The sequence below is a fragment of the Cyprinus carpio genome, chromosome B1, assembly GCF_018340385.1.
Source record: "Cyprinus carpio isolate SPL01 chromosome B1, ASM1834038v1, whole genome shotgun sequence".
NCBI lineage: Eukaryota > Metazoa > Chordata > Actinopteri > Cypriniformes > Cyprinidae > Cyprinus > Cyprinus carpio.
In genome coordinates, this window is record NC_056597.1 from 16,737,798 (window position 1) to 16,754,265 (window position 16,468).

Below are 16,468 nucleotides of genomic sequence, written 5' to 3' on the forward strand. Positions count from 1 at the left end.
TTAATGGCACCCTTTTATTCAATACTTTTTTAAACCTTTATCTGCCAGTTTAACAGCTCTAAATTTTCTCCTATAATGTCTAATGAGGTTAGAGAACACCTGACAAGAGATCAGAGACCATTCCTTCATCCAGAATCACTCCAGACCCTTTAGATTGGTTGGTATACCTTTTGTATTTGATAGAATCCATGATGCCATGTATCTAAACAAGATGTCCAGGACCTCCAGCAGAAATATAGGCCCAAAAACATCAAAATTCCAGCAGTATATTTCACTGTACACATGGGGTACTTTTTATCCCTGTGTTCACCAAACCCATCTTGAGCATTTGCTTCTAAAAAGCACATTTTTAAGTTTCATCTGACTATAGAAGCCAGTCCCATTTGAAGTTTCAGTCGTGTCTGATAAATGAATATACTGGAGTTTGTTTTTAGATGAGCGAGGAGAATTTTTCTTGAAACTCTCCCAAACAACATGCGGTGATGTAGGTGCTGTTTGACAATTTTTTTTTTTTTTTTTAGGTTTTCTGACCCCGAGACTATTTTCTGCAATTCTCCAGCTGTGGTCCTTAGTCTTTAGCCACTCAAACTCTCCTTCTCACCGCACATTAGGACGATATAGACACACGTCCTCTCTTCCAGGCAGTTTCGTAAAATTTTCTGTTAATTGGAAATTCTTAATTATTGCCCTGATGGTGGAAATGGGAATTTTCACTGCTCTAGCTCTTTTCTTAAAGCCTCTTCACTAATTTGTGAAGCTCAATAATCTTTTGTTGCACATCAGAAATATATTCTTTGGTTTTTCTCATTGTGATAGATGATTAAGGGGATTTGGGCTTTGTTTTCCCTCCTATTTATATTTCTGTGAAACTAGGGATACCAATAATTGTGTCCAACGTGTATTTGAGAAAAACATGTATTTCATAATGATATTTATCCCCATTTAAAATTCTTATTATCCAATGAAAGGTTAGATTTTTTGTGATGTGGTTAAATAAAAGATCAAAAGGATTAACAATGCAGATTAATTTTCACAGCCTTCTTTGATCATATTTACCAAGGGTGCCGATATTTTTGGCCATGACTGTGTGTGTGTATATATATATATATATATATATATATATATATATATATGTATATATGAAGAGTTCATTTGCAAAAGCAGATAACTCTCAGATAAATCTGAATCAAACTGCAGTTAGGTTATATTGATTAGGTAAAAAAAATAACAAAAAATACTAGCTAACTCAATAAAACATGACGTCAAAAAAAAATAACTTGTTTTTGAAAATACTCTTCATATATATATATATATATAGTAATTGTATATTACATCTTTTAGTGTTTTATTTTTAATGTTATTTTAAAATTATTTATTTTACACTTTATGCTTTAATTATTAGCTTTTCATTTAACTCACTAACCCCAGGTTGTGAATTCTTGATGTAATATTTAATGTACTTCATGTTGCTAATAACAAGTGGAATATATTTTATCTCTCTCTTGATTTATTAATACAATAATAGATAAAATTATATACAGTAAAACCAACATTAATTCAGATATTTGGTCCCAAATTTTTATAAATTTTACCTGTTGTCCACTGTATAAAGAATTTTTGGGTATGTCATGGTTTACTTAATTTTTCTATCCTCACTTACATAAATGAACTATAGTGTCCTGCACCCACTAGTAAAGAAAAATATATCTGGTGTCTGAATAATTTTTGGTTTGACTGTACATTAAATGTTTTGCATTTATTACATATTATATATTACTTTTGTAGTGTAAGCAGAATTATAGCAATTGGATATTATGATTTACTTTCATCTTTCACACAGCACAGGCAAATAAAAAAAAATATAATATAACTTTTATTAAACATCTACTTTGGAACAGTACTGGACAACAATAACAGAATGATCATGATGATGGAGACGGTAAAAAACTGACACTGAAAACTCATTTTCTAAGTTTCTCAGTACAGATTACTTAAGGTATCATTTTAACAAGAATCAGCTCACTTTTGCTATGAATAGTGCGTTCTGCTTTCACAAAAATAAACAAACAGATCTGAAACCATAACCAAGATGCTGATCAGCACTCAGCAGTCACTGCTCAAATAAACTGGCAAATTGAAGGATTGCTTTCAAGCAACTGGGTTACAAAATATGTTAATGGAAATGCAGAAAGCAAAATCAAAAATAATGTATGCAACGTACTGAACTTTCAGCAGCTATAACTCATGTCTCTATGGTTTACTGGACTGACAGTGTGAATCAAAGATATTTAGGTTTGGAAAGGCACAGTATTACTCACAAATTGTTGAAAAACTCTATTTGATTTCTCTTTTAATGCACGAATGAGCAGTGAGAGCTTAAAAAAAAAAAAGTGCCTATTCATTTTAATAATGTTAAACCAATTAAACCTAAAACAAAATGTTCACATTTTGGATTACCAATACATCTTTTAGAAAAGTAAGAGCAATCTAGGTTTAAGAAACTAACCTTTCCTGGGCTTTGTAGCATTTTCAATGAAGCAGCAGTACCTAACAGCGTAATTTAGTGCAGTGTAATCTGTCTCTGACCCCACCCCAACACCATTTACAGGAAGTCATTCTGAATAGCTTATCCTCTCAATATACGTCAGACAGCAACGAGTTGGTCAAGGTTGTCCTGGGAACGGCTGGTGAGGTGCGCCTCCAGTATCTCTCCAAACAGACCTCTCTTCAGCAGATTATATGCCATTGTCAGCAGGTGACGTACCACTTTATAGAAATACTACCAAAAGGGGAAGAAAAAAAATTGGTCAGTTGTCCAGGAGAACTCTATATCATGAGAAATCTGTCAGAAAGGGCTATTAATGTGTCTGCAAAGTGCAAGGACACACTCTCTGGAAGATGGCCTTGGATGGAAAGCAGAAAGCTATTAAAGGTAACAGCTATGCAGGCATTAAAAAATGTTCTGAGAATCTCTGCACACAAACACTGCATTTGCCTGCGAGGCTTAATGCACAGTCCATACTGAAATTAAAATTTAAATTAAAACATAAAAAAAATAAATTTTCTGGATGAAATGCTTGTCTTAATGTAAGCATAGTCAGTTATATCATAAGTGGCAAAAAAACAAAAAAAACAAAAATTATTTCTGTTTATTGCAATTTTGTATGTCTTGCAATGTTAATCTACTGCTGAGACATGAGACCTAAAGACCTGTTGAGGTATAATATCCTTTGAACAATAAACAAACAGCAATATTGACACGTAATATATATATATATATCAGTTACATACACAAGTGCTCAAAAGTAGTCAAGTGCTCTGTTCTATTGCTTGTAATTTGATTCTTGTTCTTTATTTTATCATCTTCTATTCAAGAAATTTTTGTGTAACTAAAAACATTTCTATTTTTGCTGTAAATAGATCAATAAAACTGTTAAACAGCATGTTCAATAGTAAATTAGTAGTTCCTGACTAACGTTATAATTCCCACCAGAGGCCTTAGATCCAAAGATAAGCTCTTCCTTCAGATACCCAAAATCTGGCTAAAATCGAGGGGTAACCGAGCCTTTGAAGTGGCCGCCCCGACACTGTGGAATAAGCTCCCACTCTATATTAGATCTGCTTCCACTTTGAGTTCAAGTCATGTTTCAAAACTTATTTATTCTCTGTTGCTTTTAGCTTATAAGAGTGTTCTGTCTTAAACTGTTTTGCTACTATAAGTGTACTTTATAAGTGTTTTGTTTTAAACTGTTTTGCTGCTATTAGAGTACTTAATCTTTTATATTATTCTAAATTGTACAGCACTTTGGTCGGCCTGTGGCTGTTTTAAAATGTGCTTTATAAATAAACTGAACTTGACTAACGTTTGGCATCCAGATACATAAGGTAAAGACAACAGCAGAAACTAATGAAAAAGTATGAATGTGCAAGGATTTAAAGATGAACTTTTGCGTGTGTTAATCTTACATGTGAGCCGTAACAGAACAGATCTATCCCAAGCTCATAGCCCATGCCGTAGTCACATTCATCATTGGCAAATTGAACAAAGGTGATCATTTCCTGGATGGGCGCAAAAGCTTTCATTCTCTCCTCATCATCTTTGGCCTCTGCAATCGCTTTGCAAATCTTCTTCAGACTTGCTAAAGGTAAACAAAATGAAGGAAAAACTGTAAACTAAAATCTTACCGTTTTGTCTCCCTTTAAAAAATTTGACAGTGATGTTGCATAATGCAATGCAACAACAGCATTTTTCCACACACTAGCTTCTGTTAATTGTTGTGACAGATTTTCAGGTTTACCATCAGTTTCTGGCAATTCTCTATATCCAACGTTATTTTTATCCACTGGAACCACAATTCCTGCACCATGAAATGTCTTTGTGACCACCTACAGAAAAAACACACAAACACAGATAATTGTATTTACTGATTGCATTATTTATTTGTTTAAGGAAAGCTCAAAACATCCCAGGTACTTCCATACATATTTTACAGAGATAAAGAGGTGGTTCTGTCAAATCATTTTACATCACGTTTTAAAACATACCTTTTTCTCTCTTTGTTTCATAGCTTTAGTTTTCTGCTCCATGGGCAAATCCAACCTCTCTGCCTCTTGCTTTAAATCATCTTCTAACTGGTCTAAAGCAGCTTCGTTCTTCTGTTGTCCCCTCTCCATCCTTTTCTTCTGCAAAAACAGCCTAGATGGTGTGGCGGGGGAAAGAATAACATTATGCTAAGAGAAAGATGAAAAAGATTTTTTAAAATCTTAAAATACTATAGAATATTTAAAACAATCAAGTTTTACATCACATTTAAAATTCTATATTAAAAAACATTTTACGATTTTTTTTTTCTCTTATTTTAATTTTAATTCATTCATTTGTCACACCAAAGGACCTAATGAAGGCAACAGAATTGTTAAAAATGAAGAAAAAGAAAACTTGAACCTGAAATGGTGAACAGTAACAGCATCTATATACATTTTAATTTATACTCATTATTTACTGATGACACTCACAGAACAGCTGCAAAGATGTTGTCCCCCATCTGTGTGATGGTACAGCCCTTTTTGGCTTCATTCTCCCCAATGAACACAGGCAAAGCATCAGGCAAATCTCTGTACAGTGAGAAACTCACACTTAGACACAGCATTATTTTAGCCACAATACAAAAAATCTGCTGTGTTGCAGTTTGATGTGCCAAGAATAGCTAATGCAATCACCCTTGAAACTTTTTCGCAACAGGTAAACAGTCACCTGAAGTAGCCCATGTGGTGCTGGGTGTCTACGCTGCCCAGTATAATGGTCTGAAACTCTGGAGGATCATAGAAATAACGCCAGTGAAGGTGAAAGTTGGGTTGAGAGGCACATGAGCTTTTGTGCTTTTTGGACAGGATATCGAACGGGCCAACTAGCCGAAGCCCAAGTGTTTCTTTTAGGGCATCTGTAATGCACACAAAAACACATGCAAGATTAAACACCCGTGCAACAAGACAAAATTAAGTTAATTAATTGTAATATATTTAATAATTTGAGGATGCATATGATAATTCTGCAAAAACATATGCGAATAATGCAGGTATGGATATGGAACAATCAATATAACACAGATACCTTGTGGACAGTCAGCATTAAGAACCTTGCAAAATTCCCAAAACTGGAAAAAATCATCAGGCATGCGTAGCTTGTATAATTTTTCCACTTCTTCTCTCATTTCTGTGACAGTGGTGTTCTCGTCCCTCTGCCCTTCTTTTGCTTTTTTCACCTCCCCGTTTGAGGTTTCTGTCTGGAACAGGCAACATTTTAATAAGTTAATTTCAGCAATAAAATGAGAAAATACAACAACAGGGGAAAAAAAAGACAACTTTTGTAACCTTTGAGCCCTCGTCAACCAGTAAATCATCTTAAACTTGTTATATCGATTATACAGATTTAATGTACAAACAAAATAACAGAAGTGTAACGTCAGTGGATGCTAAAGGCATATGAACCACAATCATTCACGAACGAGCTACGGCATATTACCTCTCAGTAAACAGTCAACGTAATAGTTTAACTGAACACTTAGCTCTAGCTGGCCACGAACTGATGAAGTTTATAAGATGTAAGTTACCTGAGGCAAAGATTTGGGTTTTCTTTTCCCGCGCCCCGCCATGCCTGCTGATTTTCTTCTTCTTCTTATATTTTTTACGGCGGTTGGTAGCCAGCGAAATGGTGCATTAGCGCCACCTTCTGCTCCGGAGTGATCAGAAAACAGGATTACAGTTCTCCCATCTTTATCCCGCACACACGTACCCGCACGCACACCTCATCTCTGCTATGCTTTTTAATAACAATAACAACAACAACAACAACAACAACAACAACAACAACAACAATAATAATAATTTAACCTTCCTCACTATTCCTTTTACTCTTCATGTCCTTTAAAAAACCCAAGTAACTCTTAAAAAGTGTATAAGAATTCTGGTCTGTATTCCCCTTTATCCGCACATGACCTGGAACCCATATAAATTTCACCTGTCTTCCTTGACTTACTATTCTTGTTACTGACTTGAGTACTTCAAACAGTATATCTTGACGACTTTTTGAATAGAATGACTTTAGAGTTGCTAGAGCTGATGCCGAATCTGAGCATATTAAAACTTTGTCCTGTCCTGTCTTTCCCCCATCGTAATGCGATTAACAGAGCCGCCTGCTGCTTTTCCCCGCAGTCTCCACGTTAAGCGCTGCAGCCAGTAGAAAAGCCCTGAACATCCGGTAGCGATTTCAAGATTCAAGTCGTGACCTGTGATTTGTTTTCATCATTTTGTCCCTACTGAATAAACTGCATAAACGCAAAATGTTATTTTTGTCCAGAGATTTTTCTTTTAAATATCGTTTTAGGATTATTAATAATATCTAAAATAATATCTTTTTTTGTGTAATATTTACAGTAAAATGTATATTCATATTTTTCTTCATCATAAATATACAAATAGCAATTTATAATTTAATTTACAGCAAGTATACAATTATATATATATATATATTTTTAAAGTTCTGGATTTATAGCAGTGTAAAAGAGATATTTATACTATACACGGCCCACGTGTAGCCTAAATAATGCATGACGTGACACAGAGGGGGGTGGCAGGGAGTTTAAAAGGATCAGTCTGTGAGATAGACACGCTTGTGGCAACTAAATTTGTCAGTTGGAGTTTTCAGTAACTTCCATTCTGGATCCACAGCACCGATAATAATGATGTTCTGCAGAGCGGCTTGGCAAAGACTTGCGCCTCTGGCACGCAAAACGCTCACTCCTTTCAGCAATGGTAAGAAAACATCGATTTCCAGTCATTCAGTCAATGCAGTTTCGATTTTACAAATGAAATTCATCAGCCTACGCAGGCTAAAAGATAGCTATCTAAAATAAAGCTATGTTCCAAAAATAACAAAAACAAGAGTGCATGTTCCAAAAATAAAAAGCGCGTGAACTATGAAATATGAAATGAAAACTGTGAAAATGGGAGAAAGTAACTTGACACTTTTGGACAATTTTAATTAGACTTTTTTAGGAGGTGTATCAGTGGTTACTACTTTAGCCCACTCTAACATTGAGTTCTGCTGTTTGTTATGTAACAGGTGAGATATGCTCATCAAATTCATCCCAAAGTAACCATAAAATATAGAAAATGCAACATTATTTCTATTATAGTACATCAGTAAACTAGAAAGATCTCTTTTGTCTTTGCATTTGGAAGAGACCCACGAGTGTTTTATGTAATAGAATATTCAGAGATTCTGTCTTTTGTAGGTTTTGTGTGTTTGTGTGGTTTTGTATTACGATGTCTAGAAGGTATTTTTTTTATGATTGGTAATTTGATTGTTATTGGTAATATTTGTTATATAAAATATTGTATTACATATATCAATTGTCTTAAAATGTATAAATGTTGTGATAAGTTAGATGTTATGGCATTTTGTTAAGGCGAGTTATGATTGATTTTTAATTTTTTTTTAAGACGAGTGTGTTTCATTTTGTTTCATTTCAAAATGTTTGACATCAGCATTTTTCTGAATTTGACGTTTGTTTTTAATGCAGAGTTTTCCATAACAGACAGCTGGGACATGTAAACCCTTCCCTGCTTCAGTGCATCTGTGGGAAATAGCTGAGTTTGATCTGTTTAAAGTTAATTTCCTGTCAAAGGATTCACTCGGTTTGAACTGCGTGCAAGGTTTTTTTTTATTATTATTTATTTATTTTTTATTATTGTTTTAAAATCTGAAGACCCATTTGACTTTGAGGGCTGATCAGTTTTTCTGGTGACTCAGCATTGTGTGCATGATTGAACTAATGTAAGCTATTCACAAAATCTGCTCAGGCATTTTCTAAAACTACCCAAATATTTGAAGAGGGCCCTATGCAGGGCTCTCTGCCAACATGAATTTGCCTAGGGTTCTGCACATTGACATGTCTGCCGTCTCCATGCTATGCCAGTGTTTATGTGTGCAGCTATCACTGTTTTCATAGAACAGGACTGTCCTGGAAACCTGCTGGTCTACCATCAACTTAACAGTCCATTGACGCAGCCATAAATGAGATTAAATGTATAAATGAGGCACAGGCCACCTTGGTGCAGACAGTCACCTTGCTATTGAAGCCATTCCTGAAATTCATGCTGGGTTCTAGTGAAAATAACTATTTCAAGTCTAGATTTTGTGACAGTATAGTTTGTTCTGTGCATGTGCTCCAGTGGGATGAAGTGTTGCTTTAGGGAGAGGGTGGGAGGGAGGGGCAGTTTAACTGTTGGACATTGTGTTCCCTTCTGATGCTTCACTGCAGCTACAGTACACAGAGGATGTGTGTTTGTCTAAATGCATGCACAGTCACAAAAGCCTGAAACATGTTTGCTGTATAATTTTGTTTGTCACATGCTTGTCCCATCTAATTTTGCATGTCACTTAAAATTTTCACTCATCAAACTCATCCACCGATACAACTTTATTAGCAGCACATTGCAATGACATTACAACAACTGTGGAACATTTTTGAAAAACTGAAAAATACTGATTTTTTTTTTTTTGTCAGAAAATTAATTGTTATGAAATTGAACAATTTACTGAACATTTACATGAGGCTTTTCTGGCTCATAAAGTATGATATAGAATAATTTGGTGCATTTGCTGATATTTATCTGGTCAAAAAGTATGATTAAATTCTGATAGCTTATAATGTAAATTATTGAGATCTATATAAAAGTACAGCAACTATAAAATGCATGTACATATCAGTTGTCACTCTGTATCTTCCAATAATTTATTCTAGACAGATGCTTTGTGTGGTTTTGAGGGGGTAAAATATATAATGCATGATTGAGAACTAAAAAGCCTGATGTATCATATTTGGTATGCTCACGTTTTAACATGATTTTTCTAGAAAACATCAGGTGACAGAATGGACATCATAGATTGTGTATGGCAGGTTTTTCAGCAAAGTTTTGATTTTGCTGACAGTTTAAAGGCCCTAAAATTTGAGTATCAAATATGATACAGTAGGCTTTATAGGGTTATTAATAAAAATGATTGTATTAGATTTTCATATTTCAAAAATGGATTGATGGGTGGTGAAGGAAAACTATTAATTATTCTATTAATTATAATTACTGTTAATTATTCAATTAATTCTTCTACTCAAAAATACTGTAGTTAATTCGAATGAACTGATACATGTCTCTGTTTATCTTTTAATAGCTGTATTTCCTACACGACAGATGTCTTTTGGTCTACCGGCGTCTGGCACAAACATAGCTTACGTGGTACTTGGTGGAAGCTCACTTACTGCTGCTCTTGTTTATGTATGTATTTTGTATTATGTAAGTGTTATTATTGTAATTTTTACAAAAACAACTGTTTATCTAAACTTTGTTTCCCCACGTTGTTTCCTCCTACAGGCTTATAAGACAATAAACTCTGACAGTGCAAGATATAATGAAAGAATTGCTCAATTCGAGGCCAGACCTAAAAGTAAGTTGATTTTTATTTTATTTTGTGGTGTAGTTTTGTTTTTGTCTATGAATACCTGTTTTCATTTTGGCTGTTCAAGATCACAGTTAATCTTTCAGCATCGGTAAAGCGGAAATAATTTGCACAGACAGATGAGATTAGATTCCCATTCATAGTTGAATTGATGGATGCCGTGAGGCAGGGTGTCAGGTTTTGCCACTGTTCTGGTACGTGTATGTTACTGCAGTTCCTCAGTTCCTGATCCTCTTTCTGCAATTATTTAGCAGCCACTAAGCTAGCTACATTTAGAGCAGCTTTCACTTGCTTACTTCTCTTGTTTGCGTGTTGTTAACCACCTTACTTTTTCTTCTCCCATCAGGTGAGGAGGGTGAGTATAAATTTAGCTTCTCACTTAGCAGCATGTCTGTTTTTGAGCACCACTCATTAGTCAAAGACAAAACTATTCTATGCATTTTGGTCTGTGCCCTTTACTTGTTTTGCCTGCAGCCATATGTATCACATACCTCAGAACAGAAGCACTTTTCCAAGAGTAGATACACAACTTTTTAGTGTTTGCAAACAGCTTAAATTGTGGCAAATAAGCATGACTGATGACATCTGTGGAACTTTGAGCTTGGTAAAAGTGCTTTTTTGTGATGTTCAACACATATGATATTGTGTGTAATAACCATTTGTTATTAAAGCAGTAATTCATCCAAAATGTCATTCCAAGCCCATATGATTGTCTTCCAAGGAACGCAAAAAATAATTTTTTGTTTGCCACAAAAATCTCTCATATGTCTTCAGAATATCTGTACATTTTGGGGTGAATAAATCATTTAATCTTGCATGTTTGTGTGTTTTTATTCATTCAATGTTGGCTTGGTGATGGGTCTACATTGTCTTGAGCCAATCAATCTTCCATGCAAGTTCTTTAAAAACTAATCTGACTAATTCTGAAGTATTAATAAATAAACAATACATTTCTAATGCTAACTCTAAGAGCTTAGATTCTTTGAAGTCTAATCTGAATGAATGGTTTTTGCTATCCATTTATACATCATCCTGTTCTCATAATCTCTCTAATGTTCTTCTATTAATGACAGATGGAATTAATGCTAACCCTCTTTATTTAGTATAAGAACACATTTCCTAAGTCTGCTTTAACTTTTTAATCACACTTGATCTTGGATTTTCTTTGGATCATGTTGCCTTTTCTTGAAGTCCTGCTTACTGTATTCCGTGTAGGAGCAGTTGCTGAGGTAGCCTCGGTAGCAGAAGCAGAAACCACAGCAGCTGAGGTGATTAATGCAGAGGCTGAACAGACCCCAGAACCTGTGGAGGCAGCAACTGCGATAGTAGAAGCAGTAGCAGCTGATGCTGAGGAACCTACTGCACCTGTTGCTGAGGATGTCACTGCTGAGGCTGCTGCTCCCATTGCTGAAACAACCGGTGAGGCATCTTCTGCTGAGGAAGCAGCCTGAGTCCCCAGCAGCCTAGATATGTGATTCTTCCCAACCCACCTTGGAACGCTCCATTTAGTTGTTAGAGACTCCCATTTTTGTGCTCCTTTTAACTGACTGTGTCATCCGAACAGAAAGAAGTGTCCCTTTTCAAATTGTGAACTCCACAGGGTGTTAATCTCAAGGGTGAGGAGGAGGAGAGGTTGAGGAACTATTGAAGATTTAAACAAACAAAATATGGACTGTTTTTTTTTTTTTTTCCAGCCTGTGTTTTGACGCTTGAATATCCAATTTAAATCACATATAAAGTTTTGTAATCTCTCCTCCTTCACCACCAGTGCATGTTCCTGCTGTAATATTTGTTATTGCTTACCCACATTATTTAAATTTTGTCTCATACATGTGCAGGGAGGCATTTTTCTTAAGTAACTTAATATTGACGATGTTTATTGGCAACATTTTATGGATGTGCTAGGGTTGTGTGTCATTCAGAACTGAGTTGAAAATGCTTTTTAAATTCCCCCAAATTTAATTGTGTTTGTGATAGTAAACAGCATTAGGAATTGTGATTTTTTTTCTAAAGGAAGTATTAAAATGAACAGAAATTCGAAGTGCAATAACTAAATTTTACTAAAAGAAGCCCCATCAAGACAAACTTTAAATGATGTCTTGACAAAACCTTTTCATGTTTAAATTCAGCCTTCTAGACACTCTCCATCTTTTTTTCAAGCTATTTCCTGTGAATGTAGGAGACTTTCAATTTATTAGCTACTTGAATTAAATAACTAGTAGAATAACAATTTGCAATCAGTTAAAACTAATTAAAATAATAGACTGTAACAAATGCCAGTTTGCAGCATCAAGCAGAATAACAGACTGTTTTTTGCAGCTAAAATAACTGGAAATGGCTGACACCAGAAGCATTGCATATTCAAGTTCAAAATGACTGCGTCCGCACTTAGCTTAAAAAAAGAGTGGATAGACACGCATACATTTCTATATAATTCTTCTAAATTGTATTAATACACATGCATTCCAAGCCATTGTGGCCTTATAAGCAATATAAGAGATCTTTTGTTTTCTTTTTTAATGACTTGCCATTTTTCTACCTGTGCATGTTGTCTCTCAGTTATTTGGATGGAGGGCAGACATTGTGCCTTTTTTATAACTAGCTTAAATATCTCTTAAAATGTGAACTATCATAAGGAAACATAATGCCAGTGTCACTTACATATCATAATACTGACATTGGAAACATTTGCTCTTAATCTTGATGCTGTTTTTTTTTTTTTAATTTAGACTTAACCAACTCAGTACATTTGATTGTTGATTGCAGTTTTTAAAACTGACAAAATATTTGTAATCTTTAAATAAAGTACTTAAAATATTATTTTTGAGTCTGAATTCAGTGCCGCTTTCATTCATCCCTTTACTTCACAAACTGTAAATTAAATGAAAAATAATAAACAAATTGTCAAAATGTATTTACATTAAATTTCGTATTTCTTTATATTGTATGCATTTGTAGAATAGCTCCTTCCAGTGTTGTTTTCAATCAGGATGCTTCGCTTAGTTTTGATCATCCGTTTTAAATGTTTCCATGTTTCTGTAAATACAGATGAAACCCCACTTCCTTATGCCGGCAAATGCATCCCAATTGTTGCTCTTAGAGTCCATTTTAGTTTGCATACTGGCTTGATTATAATGACTTTAGGCATCTCTTTTAGTTAATCTCTCTAATGTGTGTTGGTTGTTTCCTCACTAATCTTAGAGGTTTATGCCACTTATGGTGACTTAAGAAGACTTCCCAATTGTACCACCTTCAAATCTAGCTTTGAAAATAGTCTGATGTTTCCATGAAATGCCCTAAGCGTGCCCATCACCAAATGGCACTCGGCTGCCCCTGCTGCTATATTGTAGATACATTGCCATATATCATAAACAAATGTCAGGAACATGATATTGAGATATAAATCTCCTTTTAAATCCAAGTGCAAGGTTCTCAGAAATGGATGCAAAAGGAAGTTCTAATGAACTTGAATTTTTTGACCCCACTATGTTTTCATTTGTAATGTAATGTTTCTTTTTTAATGCAACATAATCTAAAAGTACAGTAACACTCATTAACTAATGTTATTCTTCAAGTGGGATTTCAACGTTTCAACCATCAAAGAAAAATAAATATTAGAAAATGCTAAAATAAAGTCCATTGATTCTGTGGGCCTATTTATGGCATGTTTCTGTAATAAACTAATCTTGTTGCAGTTATCCCAATGTCTGACCTACTGAGCACTGTGAAAATCCTGGCTGGATCTACAGCAGAGATTGCAGCTGCTTCGGTCGGTGATCAGCACCTGGTGGCCACAGTGAGATTGGCTGAGGAAAATAATTCTATGGAGACCCTCAATGGGCTGGAGGTTGCTGATGTTAAAGCAGAGGTCCCAGCAGAAGTGCCTGAGCGAGCTGTGGTTGAGGAAGCTATGAGAGGTAGACTGAATCTGAAAACAGAAGTAAAAGAACTGGAGGAACTGCCATCATCACTTCATGCAGTAGAAGAAAATATTGTTGTGGAAGATGACCATGTCAAGTCTGAGGCAGACAGCCCTACTGTGCCTGAAAGCCTTGCTTCATCAGAGGAGTCCCTTGTTACAGAGATGGAGAACATTTTGGAATTAGAAGACTCAACAAGCCCTGTGGTGATGCTCTCAGAAGATGACACCGTCTCTGGAGCTGTAGAGCTGACATCAGAAACAGTTGAGGAAGTAGGTCAGAAAATGGAAGAATCAACTGCCACAGAAACAGCACATGCAGATCTCACAGCACCACCAGGAGACCTAGAGGACTCATTACAGGCTACAGGTGCAACAGAGGCTGCAGAAGTTCTTCTCATGGAAATGGTGCAGGATGCTGTGGAGAAAGCTAAACCTGTTGAGGCATCAGATGAAGGTAACATGATTATGGCACCATAAGGAATAGTTCACCCAAAAATAAGAATTTGCTGAAAGTTTACCCAACCTTAGGCCACCCAAGATGTAGATGAGTTTGTTTCTTCATTGGAACAGATTTGGAGAAATTTTGCATTGCTTGCTCACCAATGAATCCTCTGCAGTGAATCGGTGTTGTCAGAATGAGTTCAAACAGCTGCTAAAAAGATCATTAAAGGGGTCCAGTCAATCATTTAACATCTTGTGAAGTGGAAAAACTGCATGTTTGTAAGGGAAAAAAAAGTGACTACATTTTCAGCAAACTTTCATTTTTGGGTGAACTATTCCTTTTTTTTTTTTTTTTTTTTTTTTTTTTTTTTAAATAGGCTTTAGTTTTAGACATTCATCATCATTGTGTTTACTTCTTTTTTCACAGCTGTTGAAAGTGGAAATGTTGCAATGACCATGACACAAGCCTGAAGTGATTGTACCACACCTGAGACACTGGAAACTAGACAATCTGTGATGTAATGATTACTGAGGATAACATATGGTAGTGCTGTTACAGTCATAAATAAGACATCTAAATGACTTTTTATTTCCAACTGAATCGCAAATTTGGTAAATGACTATGGTCTCCTTAATTTTGTTATTTCATCTGAAAATGAGATTTAGTCAGTTAAAACAGATTTGAGTTTAATTGATCTAATTTTGTGTCTCTGGAAAACAGTGATCTGTGACACTGTATTATGCTGAATATCAAAGGTTTTGTGGGCACATTCATGTTGTTAGATTGCTTTTTATTTTAACGTGAAAAGATCAAATTAGAATTAAGGCAGAAGGTCCCAACTGGCATGTTGTTGCTAGTGCTTATTGTAATTCATTAGGTTATTATTCAGTTATTCCGTTATACACAAAATATTGTAAACATGCATTGCAGTAAGATATTTTGCTTTTAAATGTGTAATCAAAATGGAAGGAAATTGTATATGAAATGTGAATTAATCACATCGATCTTAAATGTATTTATATTTATTTATTTTTAATGTATAGGTGTACATTTTAGAAATCTTTATATATATATATATAAGTGAACTGATTTTAATTTAACTTGAATTAAATTTAAATTCATAGTGTTGCTATTATGATGTACATTAAATTAATATATGGTCAATTAGATATGTAAGTTGTAGCATAAATTTACCTTTCATAACCTTTCATAATTATCTCACTGGGATTTTATCTGTAATTGATAAATTATTTAGTTGATCTGTCAAAGCACAATTTTAAATAGTATTTTATAATTACACACACACACAGAGAGAAAGAGATTGTTATGCTTGAGTTAATTTATTATGTGATTGTGCGTTCTGAATGAGAACATGATTAAACTATTGAGTATTGCAGAGAACATAGAACAAAACTGAAATGTGTGTTTAAAAAAAAGTTAATTATTTTAAATGCATCTTTGTTTCAAGAACTGCATGAACTGTTTTGGAAATTAGACCAACTGAATTTGTTTTTTATAGTGTTAACACTATAAAAACACTGTGTTATAGTGTCTGAAATGAATCTCTACTATGTGCTCTCACTACTTCTTGGCAACGCATAATACTTGTGAAGTCATTATTTACAGAAAGAGTGTATTTACATTAAACTCATTCAATATCTGATTTTCAAAATTGTCTCTCTTACTAATTCACAAGCAGTCCGGACACAACAAGTAGTCAAAATACAAGTAGTCAGAACATTCATTCTAGACTTGTAGTATTATATATATATTGTTGTTGTTTGTTTGTAAATATCCATATAATTTAGTTATTTTATTTTAACATTAGTTAATAAATTAACAAACAAGCTTAGTGTTATGCAGTTTTAATTAACATTTTTATAATCCTATGAACAAATACAGACATCTGATCATACAGCCATTAAGCTGTCAAAAAGCTGCTGTCGAAAACGTAATTTAAAGCAATATCATTGTTATTATGGCTATTAGTGAAACAATAAACGTGTTGTTTCATATAATGCAGCCTACATTATAGTTTAACTGACTGAAATCCACTGCAAAATAGTTTTCAGACCTCATTTTATTTTGT

The 16,468-nt window shown here is 34.5% G+C and overlaps 2 protein-coding genes across 4 annotated transcripts; one reads left to right on the plus strand and one right to left on the minus strand.

The window, feature by feature from the left end:
• Positions 1-1,853: 1,853 nt before the first annotated feature.
• LOC109045769 (histone PARylation factor 1) lies at positions 1,854-6,229 on the minus strand. Of its 2 annotated transcripts, none has more exons than XM_019063573.2 (8): positions 6,111-6,229; positions 5,612-5,783; positions 5,255-5,441; positions 5,017-5,115; positions 4,546-4,696; positions 4,299-4,386; positions 3,967-4,139; positions 1,854-2,779 (listed from the first exon to the last, which is right to left on the minus strand). In XM_019063573.2, exons 1-8 carry the CDS (start codon positions 6,150-6,152, stop codon positions 2,645-2,647), a joined length of 1,047 nt encoding a protein of 348 aa, XP_018919118.1. In that variant the 5' UTR covers positions 6,153-6,229; the 3' UTR covers positions 1,854-2,644. The 2 variants fall into 2 exon arrangements, with proteins under 2 accessions (XP_018919118.1, XP_042572713.1); XM_042716779.1 differs by lacking the exon at positions 6,111-6,229 and adding an exon at positions 6,023-6,075.
• Positions 6,230-7,121: 892 nt separating this feature from the next.
• On the plus strand, positions 7,122-16,040 carry mgarpb (mitochondria localized glutamic acid rich protein b). 2 transcript variants are annotated; one of them, XM_019063574.2, is made up of 7 exons: positions 7,122-7,311; positions 9,731-9,834; positions 9,931-10,003; positions 10,362-10,370; positions 11,231-11,434; positions 13,711-14,391; positions 14,806-16,040. In XM_019063574.2, exons 1-7 carry the CDS (start codon positions 7,239-7,241, stop codon positions 14,847-14,849), a joined length of 1,188 nt encoding a protein of 395 aa, XP_018919119.2. In that variant the 5' UTR covers positions 7,122-7,238; the 3' UTR covers positions 14,850-16,040. The 2 variants fall into 2 exon arrangements, with proteins under 2 accessions (XP_018919119.2, XP_018919120.2); XM_019063575.2 differs by lacking the exon at positions 10,362-10,370.
• Positions 16,041-16,468: the final 428 nt, after the last annotated feature.

Bases quoted from the DNA above. Each gene is read 5' to 3' on its own strand.
- LOC109045769 (XM_019063573.2), bottom strand. From the start codon at position 6,152: ATGGCGGGGCGCGGGAAAAGAAAACCCAAATCTTTGCCTCAG. The intron at 4,697-5,016 runs GTGAGTGTCATC...CACACCATCTAG, and splicing joins AACATCTTTGCAGCTGTTCT to GCTGTTTTTGCAGAAGAAAA. The intron at 4,140-4,298 runs GTAAACCTGAAA...GTTTACCTTTAG, and splicing joins AGAATTGCCAGAAACTGATG to CAAGTCTGAAGAAGATTTGC.
- mgarpb (XM_019063574.2), top strand. From the start codon at position 7,239: ATGATGTTCTGCAGAGCGGCTTGGCAAAGACTTGCGCCTCTGGCACGC. The intron at 9,835-9,930 runs GTATGTATTTTG...TTCCTCCTACAG, and splicing joins TTACTGCTGCTCTTGTTTAT to GCTTATAAGACAATAAACTC. The intron at 14,392-14,805 runs GTAACATGATTA...CTTTTTTCACAG, and splicing joins TGTTGAGGCATCAGATGAAG to CTGTTGAAAGTGGAAATGTT.